This window comes from Sapajus apella, unplaced genomic scaffold (assembly GCF_009761245.1).
Source record: "Sapajus apella isolate SASKATOON/1434 unplaced genomic scaffold, GSC_monkey_1.0 scaffold16, whole genome shotgun sequence".
Lineage (NCBI taxonomy): Eukaryota > Metazoa > Chordata > Mammalia > Primates > Cebidae > Sapajus > Sapajus apella.
This window is the reverse complement of record NW_022436956.1, coordinates 24,823,988-24,843,309: the sequence shown is the minus strand read 5'-3', so window position 1 is coordinate 24,843,309 and position 19,322 is coordinate 24,823,988. Positions and strand designations below refer to the sequence as shown.

The 19,322-nt window shown below is 41.7% G+C and overlaps 1 protein-coding gene and 1 non-coding gene across 4 annotated transcripts in view; one reads left to right on the top strand and one right to left on the bottom strand.

Moving 5' to 3' along the window:
* Positions 1 to 5,158: 5,158 nt before the first annotated feature.
* The window catches only part of RDX (radixin), a 100,895-nt gene continuing 86,731 nt past the window's right edge, over positions 5,159 to 19,322 (bottom strand). The window contains exons 15-16 of one of the 3 annotated variants that reach the window (XM_032285643.1): positions 9,452 to 9,550; positions 5,159 to 5,587 (exon numbers count right to left, since the gene is read on the bottom strand). In XM_032285643.1, the coding sequence (XP_032141534.1) occupies positions 9,484 to 9,550 (67 nt within the window). In that variant the 3' untranslated portion in view covers positions 5,159 to 5,587; positions 9,452 to 9,483. Of the gene's footprint in view, positions 5,588 to 9,451; positions 9,551 to 19,322 lie in introns of those variants that run through there. The other 2 variants (XM_032285645.1, XM_032285644.1) reach the window with 2 other exon arrangements.
* Positions 14,278 to 14,384, top strand: LOC116556492. The gene has a single exon (XR_004271036.1). It is a non-coding gene; the product is annotated as a U6 spliceosomal RNA (small nuclear RNA).

The following is a 19,322-nucleotide window of genomic DNA, read 5'->3' as shown; positions in this document are numbered from 1 at the left end:
CTGGCCAACATGGCGAAAACCCGTCTCTACTAAAAAAGTACAAAATTAGCCAGGTGTGGTGGTGCATGCCTGTAATCCCAGCTACTCATGGGGCTGAGGCAGGAGAATCGCTTGAACCTGGGAGGTGGAGGTTGTAGTGAGCCAAGATCATGCCATTGCACTCCAGACTGGCCAAAAAAAGCAAAATTCCAACACAAAAAAAAAAAAAAAAAAAAAGAAAGAAAAGAAAACCACAAGCCAATATCCCTGATGAAACAGACCCAAAAACCCATAACAAAATACCAGCAAATCAAACCCAGTATTTACCATGGTCAAGCTGGCTTTATTCCTGGGATGCAAGGCTAGCTTAACATACACAAATCAATAAATGTGATTCATCAGATGAACAGAATTAAAAACAAAAACCATACGATTATCTTAATAGATGCAGAAAAAGCCTTTGATAAAATCCAATATCCCTTCATGATAGAAATCTTCAACAAATTAGGCAGTGAGGGAACATATCTCAAAATAATAAGTGCCATCTGTAACAAACCCACAGACAGCATCATACTGAACAGACAAAAGCTAGAAGGATTCCCCTTAAGAACAGGAACAAGACAAGGATGCCCACTTTTACCATTTCTATTCAACATAGTACTGGAAGTCTTAGCAAGAGCAATCGGGTGCGAGGTGTGGTGGCTCACACCTATAATCTCAGCACTTTGGGAGGCCAAGGCAGGTGGATCACCTGAGGTCATGAGTTCAAGAACATCCTGGCCAACATGGCAAAACCCCATCTCTATTAAAATTACGAAAATTAGCTGGGCTTGGTGGTGTGTGCCTGTAGTTCCAGCTACTCAGGAGGCTAAGGCAGGAGAATCACTCAAACCTAGGAGGCGGAGGTTGCAGTGAGCCTAGATTGTGCCACTGCACTCTAGCCTTGAGACTGTGTCTCAGAAAAAAAAATTTTTTTTGAAAGAAATCATAGATGATCCAAACAAATGGAAAAACATTCCATGCCCATGGATAGGAAGAATCAATATCATTAAAATGGCCATTATGCCCATAGCCATTTACAGACTCAACACTATCCCTGTCAAACTACCAAGGTCAGTTTTTCACATAATTAGAAAAATCTATTCTAAAATTCATACTGAACCAAGAAAGAGCCCAAATAGCCAAAGCACTCTGAAGCAAAAAGAACAAAACTAGAGGCATCACATGACCAAACTTCAAACTATCCTGTAAGGCTGCCATAGCTAAAACAACATGATGTTAGTATAGAAACAAACACACAGATTAATGGAATAGAGTAGCGAAGCCAGAAATGAAGCTACACACCTACAACCATCTGATCTTTGACAGAGTTGACAAAAATAAGCAATGGAGAAAGAACTCCCTATTTAATAAATAGTGTTATGATAACTGGTTATCCATATGCGGAAGAATGAAACTGGACCACTGCCTTTCACCATATGCAAAAAGTAACTCAAGCTGGATTAAAGATTTAAATATAAGACCTCAAATTATAAAAACTCTAGAAGAAAACCTGGCCCTGGCAAACATTTTATGGCTAAGTCCTCAAAAGCAACTGCAACAAAAACAAAAATTCACAAGTGGGACCCAATTCACCTAAAGAGTTTCTGCACAGCAAGAGAAACTATCAACAGAGTAAACAGGCAACCTACAGAATGGGAGAAAATATTCTCAAACTATGCATCTGACAAAGGTTTAACATCCAGAGTCTCTAAAAAATTTAAATCATTCAAGAAGCAAAAAACCACTCCATTAAAAAGTAGGCAGAGGACATGAACAGACACTTTTCAAAAGAAGACATACAAGCAGCAACAAACATATGAAAAAATGTTTCTACATCACTAATCATCAGAGAGATGCAAATCAAAACCACAATGAGATACCATCTCACACTAGTCCAAGTGGTTGGTATTGAAAGGGCAAAAAAACAACAGATGCTGGTGAGGTGTGGAGAAAGGGAATGCTTATACACTGTTGGTGGGAATGTAAATTAGTTCAGCCACTGTGGAAAGCAGTTTGGAGATTTCTCAGAGAACTTAAAACAACTACCATTTGACCCAGTGATCCCATCACTGGGTATATAGTCGAAGGAAAAGAAATCATTCTACCAAAAAGACACATCCATTCATATGTTCATCACAGCACTGCTCACAATAGCAAAGATATGGAATCAACCTAGGTGCCCATCAACAGTGGACTGGATAAAGAAAATGTGGTACATATACACCATGGAATACTATGCAGCCATAAAAAAGAATGAGATCATGTCCTTTACAGCAACACGAATGCAGCTGGAGGCCATTATCCTGAGTGAGTTAACATAGGAACAGAAAACAAAATACCACATGTTTTCACTTAAAAGTAGTAGCTAAACAGTGAGTACACATGGACATTAGAATGGGAACAATAGAAAAAAACACTGGGAACTACTAGAGATGGGAGAGAGAGCTGGTGGCAGGGGCTTAACTACTACCTACTGGGCACTATGCTTACTACCTGGTGACAGGTATGAATGATCCTATTCATACCCCAAACCTCAGCGTCATAAAATAAACTCATGTAACAAACCTACACAAGTACACCCTAAATCTAAAATGTTGAAAGTATCTTTTCTGCCTCTCAATTGCACATTTTTGCTGTCTAATGACCTTTCTCTTTAACATGAAAATTATGCCACTCCTTTCCCTTTTCCAAAGAAGAGAGTAAGAACAAAAAGAACCTTAGGAATCATTTAGTCCAAACACCTCATTTTACAGCAGAGGAATTGGAGGCCCTGAGGGTTGGAGTTGGAACTTATCCAAGTTCCAACTACGAATTAGTGGCAGAGCCGCAGCAAGTGCCCAGGTTTTAACACCCACAGGCTGAAAACCCTCAATCCTTCACAGCTTCATAAACTAAACTTTTGATTATACAACACTATTTTTCATTGGGATTCTCTCTTACTGCACTATAAACAGAAGCAATTGATAATTTGTCCCACATATTTTCTCATAATTTCCCCTCATATCACCAGTACTGGCTAGCAAAAGCCATGTGTAGAAAAGGTTTGCCCAGTGCATTGCACAGGAATTAGCTGTTGAAGGAGCAGCCCACACTGTGCCTTCTTTTTTTTTTTTTTTTTTTTTTGAGACGGAGTCTTGCTCTGTCACCAGGCTGCAGTGGCACAATCTCGGCTCACTGCAACCTCTGCCTCCTGGGTTCAAGCAATTCTTCCGCCTCAGCCTCCCGACTAGCTGGGACTATAGGTGTGTGCCACCACATCTGGCTAATTTTTGTATTTTTAGTAGAGACAGGGTTTCATCATGGCCAGGATGGTCTCGATCTCTTGACCTCATGATCCACCCACCTCGGCCTCTTTATCTTTTCACCTGGGGCCTCAGGTTCCCTGATATATCTGTTAAAAGGTGAGAGTAAGAACAGGTGTGGCACAATTGTTCAAAGTTGCTTGTTCAATGTTTAAAGAGCTCGACAGATGATTTCCTCAAGTCTCTTCCAGACTATATATTTTATTATTATTATTATTTTTAATTAGAGATGAGGTTTCACCATCTTGGCCAGGATGGTCTTGATCTCCTGACCTTGTGATCCGCCCGCCTCGGCCCCTCAAAGTGCTGGGATTACAGGTGTAAACCACCGCGCCCAGCCCAGACTATATTTTTTAATACACAAAACGTAAACTCGCAAGTGCTGTTTGCCCCTGTTTGCCATAGGGTATTACAACAGGCTGCAGTGCAGTGGTGCAATCCGGGCTCACCGTAACCTCTGCCTCCTGGGTTTAAGCGATTCTCTTGCCTCAGCCTCCCGAATAGCTGGGATTACAACCACCCACCACCACACCCAGCTAATTTTTGTATTTTTAGTAGAGACAGGGTTTTTCCATGTTGGCCACGCTGGTCTTGAACTCCTGACCTCAACTGATCCACTCACCTCAGCCTCCCAAAGTGCGAGCCACCTCACCCAGCCGAATGCATTGCCAGGTCTTATGACTGATTTTATGCCAACTCCCATTTATAATCAAGGAGAGGCCTGAGAAGCCATAATTTGATAAGAAACCACAACTATGTGTTTATCCTTTAAGTTATAAAAGTGCCTGATAACCAAAGATTTCACATAAATTACAAGAGACCGCTTTGGGAATAAATATTCCCTGATATTAGACAAACAATATTGTAACTGCCTAATAAAAGTTTATTTGTTTATGTGTCCCCTGTGGGAGGAGGTTGTCTCTAAAATAACTAGACTTAAGATCCCATGTCATGGTTTTTTTTCTGAAAATCTTTAAGGGGTACCTTTGTGCCCAGCAAGTACCTGTCAAATAATTGCAGCACAACGTGCACTTGAAGGATGTAAGAGTGACTGGTTTTTTTTTTTTTTTTTTTTTTTTTTTTTTTTTTGAGACGGAGTTTCACTCTTGTTACCCAGGCTGGAGTGCAATGGCGCAATCTCGGCTCACCGCAACCTCCGCCTCCTGGGTTCAGGCAATTCTCCTGTCTCAGCCTCCTGAGTAGCTGGGATTACAGGCACGAGCCACCATGCCCAGCTAATTTTTTGTATTTTTAGTAGAGACGGGGTTTCACCATGTTGACCAGGATGGTCTCGATCTCTTGACCTCGTGATCCACCCGCCTTGGCCTCCCAAAGTGCTGGGATTTCAGGCTTGAGCCACTGCGCCCGGCAAGAGTGACTGTTAAGGCAGCTGACTTGTGTCACAAACTGTCACCCAATCCTCTAAGCTTCAGTCCTTGGACATTCAAAACACCTCAGAGTGCCAGGACTAGTGCCATCGTATGAATTAATAATGCTGCTTCACGTCCCAGCTCTGCCACCAAACTCTCCTCAACCTTCTTTCTCCAAATACTGGCCAGGTCCAAATTAACTGTGAAATCAGAGAAGAGGAGAACCTGAGATGGGGCAGGCAAGTGATATTCACCGCCTACCACCAGCATGCAGAATCAAGTGTGCGGTAGGGCTCAGGCTGATGTTAGAATATATTTATTGCTACATTTATGTACAATTATATAAACAGCTCAGACAGGAAAGAAATGTTGCATCGATTTCTGCAGATTCCACCACCATGTGCACAGAAATGGAGCTGCTCATCACTGAGTTTGTTCTTGGATTGAAGCCATATAATTTTTGAAAAAGTGGGAAATTCTTGGAAATCCTCTCCATAGATTCCTCCTTACAAGCTAGTCATGCAGAAAAAAGTGGGTTCTCAGAAGCTGATGCCTTCCAGCATCTGTTTGGGGAATAGAGTCTTAAAGATGGGATGCAGTAGATGCTGGCTTGGGACTGCAGGGTGCCGTGCGAGGTCCCAAGTCCTGGCCTATCTTGCTAAGGTCTGTCTTTAGGAAAGGCAATTGAGAGGGGTTTGGAGACAGAGAGAACAGCAAGAAAGGGAAATCCAACAGTTAACGGAGATGAGGAAAGAACCATCAGCCAGGGCCCTGGTTGAGGGAATACTGGTCCACCCAGTTCCAGCTGAGATTGCAGACTTTGGAGGATACACACATTCAGAACACCAGGTATGTCCTTACCCTAAAGCTTGCCATACGTCAGTAGCCAGGGGCCTGCATGAAGACACAGAAAGGGAATAGGAAAGTCAGGCAAGAAAGAAGAAAACTCGAACACTCATATTATCAAAATTCAACTGAAAAAGGCATGACCCTGAAAGTCCTTGCACATTTTGTAAGTTAACATTTAGTCATGGTTAGCTGATGGTTGAGGGATGAAGGGGAATAGAATGCCGCTGAGGAAATGCAGTGATGTACAGATTGCACCAAAATAAAGGTGCGTCCACAAACTCTGCACTCTGACCTCAGCCTGGCTAGAATTACTTTTGGCCGGAAAAGGAGTCTAACATACAGATTTTGCAATGTTCTGATCCAGAATTATGATGTGGATATAAGATCACAGCATAAACTCTCTTTCACATCACAACCACATACACCTTCGTGACGTGAATCCCAAGGGAAAGCGTTGAGCAGCCATGGGGCATGTATGCCCAAGGAATAAGTTTACACCAGCTCCATCGGACCCACCTCAGGCCACTTCCCACCTCAGGGATCCAGGAGGGAGGATCTGCAGATTGGATCTAATCTGACCTCCTCAGCTAAAATCAGCCCAGAGCCTCAGAGAAAGGACAAGGTCTGCAGGTTGAGAGCAAAACGCTCACGTGTCTAAATACACCAGACTGTGCCAGCCTTTGAGGCTGATTAGTCATTTGGGAACAGTCTGATCCCAAGGCTATAGGGGTTCTGTCCATGGAGACACCAGTCAGTTCTACCTTGTGCATGGCTTCATTTTGGTTTTGAGACAGGGTCTCGCTCTGTCACCCAGGCTCAAGTGCAGGGGTAGGCTCTTGGCTCACTACAGCCTTGATCTCCTGGACTTAAGCAATTCTCCCACCTCAGCCTCCCAAGTAGCTGGGACCACAAGGATGCACCACCATGCCCAGATAATTTTTTGTAGAGCTAAAGTTGTGCCCAGGCTGGTCTCAAACTCCTGAGCTCATGCAACTCACCTGCCCCGGCCTCCAAAAGTGCCGGGATTACAGGCATGAGCCATTGCTCCTGGCCTGCCCATGGCTTTAGATGTCACCTTTAATTCCTTACCACCATAATCCTGCAGGCCCCTAGTCACGAGGCATGCAGGATGACAGTGCTGTGGAGAAGCACTGGGGACAGTGGGGAGGACCAGAACATCACTCAGAGTCCCTGTTCTTTTTATTTGTTCAATGACTTTATAATCAGTTATAGAGGGGCCCAGCAGGTCTTCCAAGGTGGCCAACTATGTGACATTTCAAGGTGGAGGATGTGGCAATCCCCAGCTCCGCGGATCCCTTCATAAATTCATCTCTAGATAATTCAAAATCTCTTTCTGTCATTTGATCTTGACTTTTCTGATGAGTCATGCAGAAACTTTCTTCTACTTCTGACGACAATAGCTCAGAGTCAAACTCACTTAAAGGATTTGCTCTAAAAAGAACATTAACAGATGAAAATCAAGGAAGAAAAATTATAAAAGATTAGGTAAATTTTACCTTGGGGAGTTTTACTAATCAACAAAATGGAAAGAATTACATCAGTGAATTTCTGCACTGGAAGAAAGGGCTAAAGATAAATAACCAAGAAGAGTATTGTTTGTGGCAATCTATGGCACATTAAGAATGTGCTTTAATGCCGGGCGCGGTGGCTCACACCTGTAATCCCAGCACTGTGGGAGGCCGAGGCGGGTGGATCACGAGGTCAAGAGATCGAGACCATCCTGGTCAACATGGTGAAACCCCGTCTCTACTAAAAATACAAAAAATTAGCTGGGCATGGTGGTGCGTGCCCGTAATCCCAGCTACTCAGGAGGCTGAGGCAGGAGAATTGCCTGAACCCAGGAGGTGGAGGTTGCGGTGAGCCGAGATCGCGCCATTGCACTCCAGCCTGGGTAACATGAGTGAAACTCTGTCTCCATCCTAAAAAAAAAAAAAAAAGAATGTGCTTTAACCCAGGATTTTAGTTCAAATTCCAGAAATAAGACTAGCTGGAGTCTATGGATTCTCAGCTAGACCCCTTCCAAAGCAAGTGAGAGCAAAAAATGATGGATGTGTTGTAGCGTTTCAAGTGGACTTTGACATAAGGAAAGTGTTTTGGCAGTGTCATGAAATATCAGAGAGAATCTTGCATGACTGACTTTAAACTCACTTCAGAGCAGTCCAAAATTCAAAGCCAAACAAGCAAATTACTTTTTAAAATTCCCCACCTTATCTGAACACATGTGACCATTTTTTGTCACATAAATAAATCTAAAACATAGTATTTCTATAAAGGACATTGGTTCTACATCTTTAAGTTTTATCTCAAATATATTCACATTTAGCTAGAGGGAGGTTTACAGAACTTGGGGAGACTTAACCAGCAAGTTGGGGGAACTCAATGAACCATTCAAGATCTACAACATAAACAACATTATTGTGGTTTTATTCAGAAATGGGATGAGTCAAATAGTCTCTGCCCAAAAAAGTAAAGAATTTAAAAACAGCCTATTGTCATGGTAATCATATTGCAAAATGATTTTAAAATATTACCAAATTGAGGTCAGTACATAATACTATATTAACCTAGCTTATGAACCAATTCTTTAATTCTTCTACTCCAGGAATCCCCAACCCCTGGGCCGAGGCCCAGGACCGGGGTGTGGCCTGTTAGGAACCGGGAGACACAGCAGGAGGTGAGCGGTGAGCAAGCATTATGGCCTGAGCTCCACCTCATGTCATATCAGCAGCGTCATTAGATTCTCAAAGGAGCAAACCCTGTAGTGAACTGCGCATGTGAGGGTTCCACGTTGCACACTCCTTACAAGAATCTAATGCCTGATGATTTAAGGTGGAACACTTTCACCCCAAAACCATCCCCTCCCTCCCCCAACCCCATTCCCAGATTGTGGGAAAACTGTCTTCCATGAAACCAGTCCCTGGTGCCACAAAGGTTGGGGACCACTGTTGTACTCAATGTGCTTGTACGGAACTTCATTATTTATTTATTTATTTATTTATTTATTTATTTTGGAGACGGGGTTTCACCATGTTGGCCAGGATGGTCTCAATCTCTTGACCTTGTGATCCGCCCGCCCTGGCCTCCCAAAGTGCTGGGATTACAGGCGTGAGCCACTGTGCCTGGCCTCGGAACTTCATTTTTAAGCAAATCTAAATATGCCTTTTTTTTTTTTTTTTGAGACAGTCTCTCTGTGGCACTGTCTTGGCTCACTGTAACCTCCACCAAGCAATTCCCCTGCCTCAGCCTCCAAAGTAGTTGAGACTACAGGCATGCGTCACCACACCTGGCTAATTATTTTTGTATTTTTAGTAGAGATGGAGTTTCGCCATGTTGGCCAGCCTGGTCTCAAACTCACTCCTGACCTCAGGTGATCCACCTGCCTCCGCCTCTTAAAGTGCTGGGATTATAGGCATAAGCAACCACACGGGGCCTGAATATGTTTTATTTAAAAGAAGAAAAAAACCTCCCAGCAGAACATAAGTGTCACGTGAGAACTTGCACTATGATAGTTTCATTCTCAATGCTCAAGAGGGCTCTTTCTAAAGGTAAGAGAATGCTCTAAAGTAGCAGGTCCAATCAGCTCACCAAGATTACAGGTAAAACATCACTGTAATAAACTCTAGCTGACCTCAAAATTATTATATTGGAGGATGATGTTCTGGCTTGGCAAAGAGTCCAAGAGATGCAAACTATTAAGAAAGAACCCAGAGGGGATAGAATCAGAAGCTGTAAAGATAAAGGTTGCTCTTGGTCAGTTCCTTTGACTTGAAATTCACAGGCCCTGTGGATGAATAGATTCAGGTCCCACCAGCATCCTAGCAATGGAAGGCACAGCAGGTCTCGTGGGCAAGTGGGCTGGCCCTGGTCATGGCTGCTGGTTATACTTACCTAGTGAGGGGGGGGAGCCTTCTTCCTAAGGGTTACATTTGCTTTATGCTGCTTTGGCAAGAGCGCATCTGGAACAACGCATACAGTTTGGGTCCCCACCTTTCAAAAGAGACATTAAGAGGTTAGAAACCATTTAGCAAAGGAACACAGTAGAAAGCTGAATGGGCAGGCTGACTGCTTGCTCAGCACATTGTAATAGCAGAAATGCCTTCATCAGCCTGGATTATGTAGGGACTGTTACTGTCAAACTCCTGCCTAATCTTTAACTTCTTTTTCTTTTTTTCAATCCACCTTTGAAACTCCACTATTAGAATGTGGAAATAAAAATAACTTTAAATCTTCCTTTTAAATAGATGCTAGACTTCTAATAGTGTAACAACTCTACACCAGCTAACTAGTTTCTTTCAGTAATAAGATTTCTTATTTAGAATAATAGGTCGTCTTAAAGCTATAAACATCAGAACTTCATGTCAAAGTAATGTGTTCTACCAGATTTTATATTTTATTTGACATTCTCTGATGATTAAGTTAGGCATTAAGTTACTTTCAGGTAGTAACCAGACTAATGGATCCAAAATACTTTTTAGTGCCTACTCTTTAAATCTATAGTTGCTATGCTTTTGAATAAGCAAATTCTCAGTGCCTACCTACCAAAAGACTGGATAGGGGGCTGGGCACGGTGTCTCATGCCTGTAATCCCAGCACTTTGGGAGGCCAAGGTGGGCGGATCACAAGGTCAGGAGTTCGAGACCAGCCTGACTAACATGGCGACACCCTGCCTCTACTAAAAATACAAAAATGAGCTGGGCGTCATGGCGCACACCTGTAATCTCAGCTACTCAGGAGGCTGAGGCAGAGTTGCTTGAACCCAAGAGATGGAGGTTGCAGTGAGCCAAGACGGCACCACTGTACTCCAGCCTGGGCAACAGAGCAAGACTCTGTCTCAAAAAAAAAAAAAAAAGACTGGCTAGGTTAAGACAAACCAAGCATGGAAACTACCTCCTCTGCAGACATGTTGGCATTGCAGGAATTAAAGAGGTCAATTTTGGCCCTACTTTCTCTGGTCTGTCTTCCTCAGCTGACTCACCTGCCATTCTCCAATATACCCCTTAGCAATACTGAAAACAAAGTCAGAATTAACAAAGAAACTGCTAAATGGTCAAGCTTAGCTGTGAGTCATTTCCCTGACTAGGGAGAACACTGGTTACAGTATTTTTTAACCTTTTGGGTGAAACAATTACAAATGCAGTTACTCGAAATCTCCATCTTATTATGTACCAAAAGGGCAGCTGTGGCAGATTGTTTCCCGTGAAGACCATGTCACGGAAGGTGGTTCTGTTCTAGGCAGTTTAACCCATAATGAAAAACTGAGTCTTTGCAGCGAAATACAGAAGAGACTCCAAATTTGTCAAAGGTTGTAACAAAGGAACACAGAAACAATGACATTTATTAACAGTTTTATAATTTTTCTTCAATACTTGAGCTTGATGTTAACCTGGGCAGAAATAATTAGATATTACTTGAAATTTAAGAAATGAAATTTTAAAGGGAATTTTAAGTATTTTCAGGGACTCTGAAGTAGTCTAGCTGGCACTTTATTGTATGAAATGTCATTTCAAAATGTAGAGCTGTAGTTTTCCCAGTCACTAGTAGTACTATTCTCACTGTGGTTGAGGTAGATTTAGACTCATAAAGGAGCAAACAGAGAGCAAAGGAAGAGAATGATTTACATGAACGTAATGAGAAAATTTAGGAGAGCATGAGAAAGGAGGATGGGGGAGTAAAGTTAATGGATGAAAGGCACAAGAGAGAATAGAACTGAAGGAGAAAACTGCATGTATGAGTCTCTCTAATAGGGAAAGAAAGGTGAAGAGACGTCCGAAATTTCAAAGTTTTGCCACCAGGTGGCGCCATGAGATTAGATGACTATTTTAGTTGAAGGCCTCAACAACTGAAGGAGTGGAGGGTGAGATACATAAAAATCACATGGCTGGATATTCACAACACAGGAGGCTCAGGGTTTGTGAAGCGGTAAGCCATGGGTTAGAATATATATCAAGTTATATCAAGAATATATATTAAATTATGGCTTAGAATGTATAACAAGGAACACAAACCTAGTTGAACGTTTTTTTAAAAGACGTTGTCTCGCTGGGCGCAGTGCATCACGCCTCTAATCCCAGCACTTTGGGAGGCCGAGGTGGGCGGATCACGAGGTCAAGAGATCGAGACCATCCTGGCCAACATGGTGAAAACCCGTCTCTACTAAAAATACAAAAATTAGCTGGGCATGGTGGTGGGCATTCGGTAGTCTCAGCTACTCGGGAGGCTGAAGCAGGAGAATTGCTTGAACCCGGGAGGCGGAGGTTGTAGTGAGGTGCGATCGCGCCACTGCACTCTAGCCTGGTGATGGAGCGGGACTCTTGTCTCAAAAAAAAAATAAATAAATAAAATAAAGATGTTGTCTCACTCTGTCGCCCAGGCTGGAGTGCAGTGGCTCACTGCAACCTCCACCTCCCAGGTTGAAGCGATTCTCCAGTCTCAGCCTCCCGGGTAGCTGGGATTACAGGCACGCGCCACCACGCCCAGCAAATTTTTTTTTGTATTTTCAGTAGAGGTGGGGTTTCCCCATGTTGGCCAGGCTAGTCTCAAACTCCTGACCTCACATGATCTGCCCGCCTTGGCCTCCCAAAGTCCTGGGATTACAGGCATGAGCCACTGCACCTGGCCTAGTTTAACATTTTAAAGAATCTATTTATCTAGTACAGGCCATGGCTCACACCTGTAATCCCATCACTTTGGGAGGCTGAGGCCTGGGTGGGTCACCTGAGGTCAGGAGTTCAATACCAGCCTGGCCAACATGGGGAAACCTTGTCTCTACTAAAAATACAAAAATTACTCAGGCGTGGTGGCTTGTGCCTATAGTCCCACTACTCTGGAAGCTGAGACAGAAATCATTTGAACTCCAGAGAAGGAGGCTGCAGTGAGCCGAGATTAAGCCACTTACACTCTAGCCTGGGTGACAGAACGAGATTCCATCTCAAAAAAAAAAAAAATCTAGTTTAGTCTATTAACAATTTTTTTTTTTTTTCCTGAGACAGGGTCTTGCTCTGTCCTCCAAACTGGAGTGAGGTAACATGATCATGGTTTACTGAAGCCTCAGCCTCCTAGGCCCAGGCAATCCTCCCACCTTAGCCTCTTGAGAAGCTGGGACCACAGGTGTGCTTCACTGCACTGGCTATCCCCCCTCCCTCCCTCCCTTCCTTCCTTCCTTTCTATGGAGATGGAGTCTCACTGTGTTGCCCAGGCTGGTTTTGATTTCCTGGGCTCAAGCAGTTCTCCTAGGACTACAGGCATGAGCTGTTGCACTCAGCCAACAATTTTTTAAAAAAGTAAAGACAGGTGGAGCACAGTGGCTCACACCTGTAATCCCAGCACTTTGGGAGGCTGAGGCAGGCGGATCACGAGGTTAGGAATTTGAGACCGGCCTGACCAACATGGTGAAACCCCGCCTCTGCTAAAAATAAAAAAATTAGCCGTGTGTGGTGTCGGGCAGCCATAATCCCAGCTACTCGGGAGGCTGAGGCAGGAGAATTGCCTGAACCTGGGAGGTGGAGGTGGCAGTGAGCTGAGATTGCACTACTGCACTCCAGCCTGCGTGACAGAGCGAGACTTGGTCTCAGAAAAATAAAAAAGTAAAGACATAAAAATGGCAACAGACACATGAAAAGGTGCTCAACATCACTGAGCATCAGAGAAATGCAAACCAAAACTGCAAGGAGATAATCATCTCACTCCAGTTAAAATGGCTTTCATCCTATTGAGACAGGTAATAACAAATGCTGGTGAGGATGTGAAGGAAAGGGGCCTTCGTAAACTGTTGGTTGGGACTGTAAATTAGTACAACCACTATCAAGAATAGTTTGGAATCTCCTCAAAAAACTAAAAATGGAACTAAGATATGATCCATCCATGCCACTACTGCATATATGCCCCCGAAAAAGAAAATCAGTTTATCAAAAAGATCCTGCACTCCCATATTAACTAGTCACAGTAGCCAGCACTCCCATATTAACTATTTACAATAGGCAACACTATTTACAATAGGCAACACTATTCACAGTAGCCAAGATTTGGAAGCAACCTTAGTGTCTATCAACAGATGAATGGATAAAGAAAATGTGATACTTATACACAATGCAGTACTTATTCGGTCATAAAAAATAATGAGATTCTGTCATTTGCAACAACATGGATGGAACTGGAGGTCACTAATGTTAAGTGAAATAAGCCAGACACAGAAAGACAAACATTGTATGTTCTCGCTGATTTGTGAGATCTAAAAATCAAAATAATTAAACTCATGGAGATAGAGAGTAAAAGAGGGTTACCAGAGGGTAAGAAGGGTAATGGGGAAGCACGGGCTTGGGGAGTGAGGATGGTTAATGGGTACCAAAAGAAAACAGAAAGAATGAATAAGACCTAGTATTTGATAGCACAACAAGGTGACTCTAGTCAATAATTTAATTGTACATTCAAAAATAACTAAAGGGGTATAATTAGATTATTTGTGACACAAAGAAGAAAAGCTTGAAGAACCGGATACCCCACTTCCCATGATGTGATCGTTACACATTGCGTGCTTGTATCAACATATCTCATGTCCCCCACAAATGTATGCACTTACGTGCCCACAAAAATCAAAAATAAATTTTTAAAATACAAATCTTAGCAGCATCACAAAAGTTTAAAAAATTAAAAAATTAAAGTACACACACACGATTACCTCAATATACTCAGAAATTCCCTTAATACATTTAAAACCCGTGCTCGCTTCAGCAGCACAAATACTAAAATTGGAACGATACAGAGAAGATGAGCATGGCCCCTGCACAAGGATGACACGCAAATTCATGAAGCGCTCCATATAAAAATAAATAAATTTTAAACCCTCTTTTTATTTAAAAAGAAAAAACTCAGAAAAATACGTATATGTACATAAAAGGAAGTTTCATTAATCTGATAAAAGTCATGCACCAAAAATTAGTCAAGTTGGTACACTTGACTACAGGCCAGTAGTCCCAGCTATTCAGAGGAGGCTGAGGTAGGAGGACCACTTGAGCCTGGGAGGTGGAGGTTGCAGTGAGCCGAGATTGCACCACTGCACTCCAGCCCGGCGCCTGGTAGCAGAGCGAGACTCCGTCTCAAAAAAAAAAAAAAGAAATGTGAGAATTAAACAAGGTTTCTTAATTTAAGGTCAGCAAACAAAAATCAGCTGCATTCTCTACACCAGCCAGAAAGTTTTCAAATGTAACTCTGAAAACAACAGCAAAATAGAAGATGCTTAATAATAAATCTAACAAAATAAATACACCATCTTTTAATGCAAAAATTTAAACAACTTTACTGAATGGCATCCAGGAATACTTGTTGGAAAGACATTGCAGATTCATGATTAGGAATGCTTAATACTGTACAGCTGTAATTTCTTACCAAATTAATCTGTTAATACATTTCCGAGCAAAAGTCCCTAAAGTATTTTTTTCCTATACAGGTTAAACTCACTCTAAAATTTATGCAGAAGAACAAAGAACCAAAACTAGCTGGGAGCTTATTTTACAAACAAGGTGTAGCAACTTTTAAAGAAAGCTCAAGCAGATATCGAGACTTGTTAAAAAGCTAAGGCTGTAGTAAATAAGACAGAATAGTATCGACACAGGGATACACATATTGAACGATGCAACAGAAGAGAGTATAACAGAACAGAGTAAGAAATATGAAAGAAATGGCACTAGGATCATTAGGAAAAGGATGAACTATTAAATAAAGTATCAAGACAACTAGTCATCTAGACAAAATAAAATAAAATTGGGTCCATACTTCTGACCAGGCACAAAAGTTATTTATAGCTGGACTAAAGATTTAAATGTAAAAACAACCAAACTTTTAGAAGAAAATGTAGAAAAATATCTTCATGACATCAAGTGAGAGAAGAATTTCTTAAACAAGACACACACAGGAAAAAATCCCCACAAATTATAGGGAGAGTAATTTATAAATTAAGTTACAAGAAAGTGTAAAACATTTACCTATCAAAAAAAAAAAAAAAAACCATAAAAAGGCAAAAACGCATGGCAAGCCATGGAAAGAGATATCTCTAAAACATTTAAATGTCAAAAGATTAGTAACCAGAATATAAGGAAATTCTCTGAATTAACTGGATGAAGATAAACAATCTAATAGAAAACAGGCATTTAAAAAAGTCATTTCAAAGAAGAGAAGACAAGAAAGGTCCTTAAATAAAAGAAAAATTATCAACCATATTAGTAATTAAGAAATGCAAATTATTAATAAAGGCACAATATCATCTTAAACCTATCAAATTGGCAAAAGTTGAAAAGTCTAGTGATACAAAGTGTGGGTGAAGATGTGGATATAGCCTTACTTCGGGAAACAATTGATGGTTACACAGTAAAGTTGAAGATGTGCATATCCTGTAATGAGAGACAATTCCCCTCCTTAGGTCTCTGCTGTAGAAAGACTGTTGTGCTTATTCACTAGAAAACATGAATAGAAGACAAGACTATCTGTGGCTATATTGTTTATAGATTTTTTTAAATACTGGTAACAATCCTATGGCCAGGTACAGTGGCTCACACCTGTAATCCCAGCACTTTGGGAGACTGGGACTGGTGGATTACTTGAGGTCAGGAGCTTGAAACCAGCCTGGCCAACGTGGTGAAACCCTGTCTCTACGAAAAACACAAAAAATTAGCCGGGTACATGGTGGGTGCCTGTAATCCCAGCTGCTTGGAAGGCTGCAGCAGGAGAATCGCTGGAACCCAGGAGGTGGATGTTGCAATGAGCCAAGATTGTGCCACTGCACTCCAGCCTCAGTGACAGAGCGAGGCTCTGTCTCAAAAACAATATATATATATACTGGTAACAATCCAAATGTCCACCATCAGGGGAACTGATGAATTGTAGTATACTCATAAAATAAATACAGCAGTGAAAATGAACCACAGTTACATTCATCAAAATGGTTGTGCATGTGTGTATAGTAAAACTGTTTTGGGAACTTCATCATGAATTACAAAGAAAAAATTATTTTTATAAAGTTCATGTGTGTGCAAAACTAGACATCAGATTGTTGCAGATACAAACACATATAGTGAAAGCAAAGAAAAGGATGACATGACGGAGGAGGAACATGCAATGCCAGTTACTGGCAACCTACTATATTTCAAACTGATACATGACTATCTAATATATATATTCCTTAATTTATATTTCTACTTGACACATCTCATTCTCTAATATTGTTATAAATCAATCTCTTATTTTCAAGTGTTTAAAAACAGAAAGCAATGGAGGAAAACTACTACAATAGACAGGGAAGTTATGAATTTGGTTCCAATTATCTTTAGTCTTTGAACCATTCGAATTTCAAAGGTCTCAAACAATGTAGAAAAGTCAATAGTTACTCTAAGGACACTGATTGAAAGAAGCAACTGTGTTATTTCCACACTATTGGATGCTCTCATTTTCTCTAAATCAGCAGTTCTCAAAGTGTGGTCCCAAGACAGCAGCATCAGACTCACCTTTAAGAAATGCATTTTTTGTTTTTTTGTTTTTTTTTGTGGCATGGTCTTGCCCTGTCGCCCAGGCTGGAGTGCAGTGGTACAATCTCGGTTCACTGCAACCTCCGCCTCCTGGGGTTCAAGCTATTCTCGTGCCTCAGCCTCCCTAGTAACTGGGATTACAGGTGTGCACCAACACACCCAACTAATTTTTGTATTTTTGGTAGCAGCAGGGTTTCACCATGTTGGCCAGGGTGATCTCAAACTCCTGGCCTCAAGTGATCCACTCGCCTCGGCCTCTCAAAATGCTGGGATTACAGGCCTGAGCCACCGCAACCAGCTGTAAATGCACATTCTTGAGCAGCTGCATAGATCGACCGAATGTGAAACCTGGGGAGGGAGCCTTGCAATCTGTTTCCACAAGCCCTCCAGGTGATTCTGAAGCAAGCTACTGTGAGAATAACTACCGGAAGTTGTTCAAATGTGTAATAAATCCCTTCATTATAACAAAAAAAAGATTTCCTTAGGGTCACCTCAAAATGTTAGTAGTCACCCAGAGAGAAAGCCACAGCACCGGCCCTTAGAAGAACATTTTTTTTTTTTTTTTTTTTGAGACAGGGTCTTGCTATGTTGCCCAGGCTGGAGTGCAGTGGCTATTTACAGGCGCGATCCCGCTACTGATCATTACTGGAGTTTTGACCTGCTCTGTTCCCGTTCTGAGCTAGTTAACCCCTCCTTAGGCAACCTGATGGTCCCCCACTTCCAGGAGGTCACCATATTGATGCCAAACTTAGTGCTGGCTGATCGCATAGCGCACTACAGCCCAGAAGTCCTGGGCTCAAGCGATCCTTCCTCCCACCTCAGCCTCCCGAGTAGCTGGGACTACAGGCAGCGCTACCCCGCCCGGCAGAACATTCCTTTTTAAAAACCTTTAACTCAGGAGTTAGCAAACTATGGCTCATGGACCAAACCCAGCTTCCCATCTGCTTTTGTACAGAATGTGATTTAAGAATGTTTTTTACCTTTTAAAAAAATAAATCATAGGAAGAATATTTTGTGACACATGAATTATAGGAAATTCAGAGTTAAGTGTCATAAATAAAATTTTATTGGAACACAGACATGCTCATTCATTGACAGATGCCTATAGCTGCTTGTGAACTACAACAGCAGAGTTGCATGGCTGGGACAGAGACAACTGGCCTGCAAAGTCCAAAATATTTAGTATCTGGACTTCATAAAGATCATTTGCCCTCTTTGCTCTAATTTGATAGAATCTACTAGTATAAAATCAAAATATAATTATAGTAATTTTCTGTTAAAAATGCAATTTTCATTTTAATTACACACAGGCAAAAATCTAATAGTTTAAAGAATCATAAGGAAAGCTAAGTCAGATTTTTGTTTTAAATACAGATGAAGTCTCACCATGTTGCCCAGGCTGGTCTCAAACTCCTGGGCTCAGGCAGTCCTCCCGCCTCGGCCTCCCAAAATGCTGGGATTACAGGCATGAGCCACCATGCCCAGCCTACATCTATTTTTATCTACAAAGCCATTCAAATAACCTACATAGAACATCTGAGAAATATTTTTAGTTATGCTTTCTCTCTTCAAATATTCTAATAAACAACAAAGAATTGCACAAAGAATTGACTGATACATTTCAATGAAATACTTATTCAGTTCTGAAGCATTCTGTCCTGAAAACAAATTTAGCATTTTCCCCTGCATTTACTCAGGAGGTTAACTCAAACTATAAGCCTGTCTCAAGTGCTGCATGATGACTTCATTTCTCAGCTCTCACAGTGGACACTTTCCTCTCTGGCTGTCTCCCACATGCTAAAACTTACCAGGTAAGAGCCTTCCGCCCTTTGATCCTCAACCTCATGAATTTTCTCTAGACTGAGTTCAGTTCCTATCACTGAAGTCTTGCTTACTGAGTTCCTAAAATATTTAATTCAACACCTATTGGGTGGCTTAAAAAGCCTTCTATCCACATACATCTTCACTTCCCCAATTTCAGCTTTCCTCTAGATTTCTTATATTTCTTGAGCACAGATTCTTTTATTTCTAGGCTTTAATAGTCAATTACTAACTTTAAAAGAATAGCCAGGTGTGGTCGCTCACACCTGTAATCCTAACACTTTGGGAGGCCAAGTCAGGCAGATCAATTGAGGCCAGGAGTTTGAGACCAGCCTGGCCAACACGATTAAACCACATTTCTATAAAAATACAAGAATTCGCTGGGCACGGTGGCTCATGCCTGTAATTCCAGCACTTTATGAGGC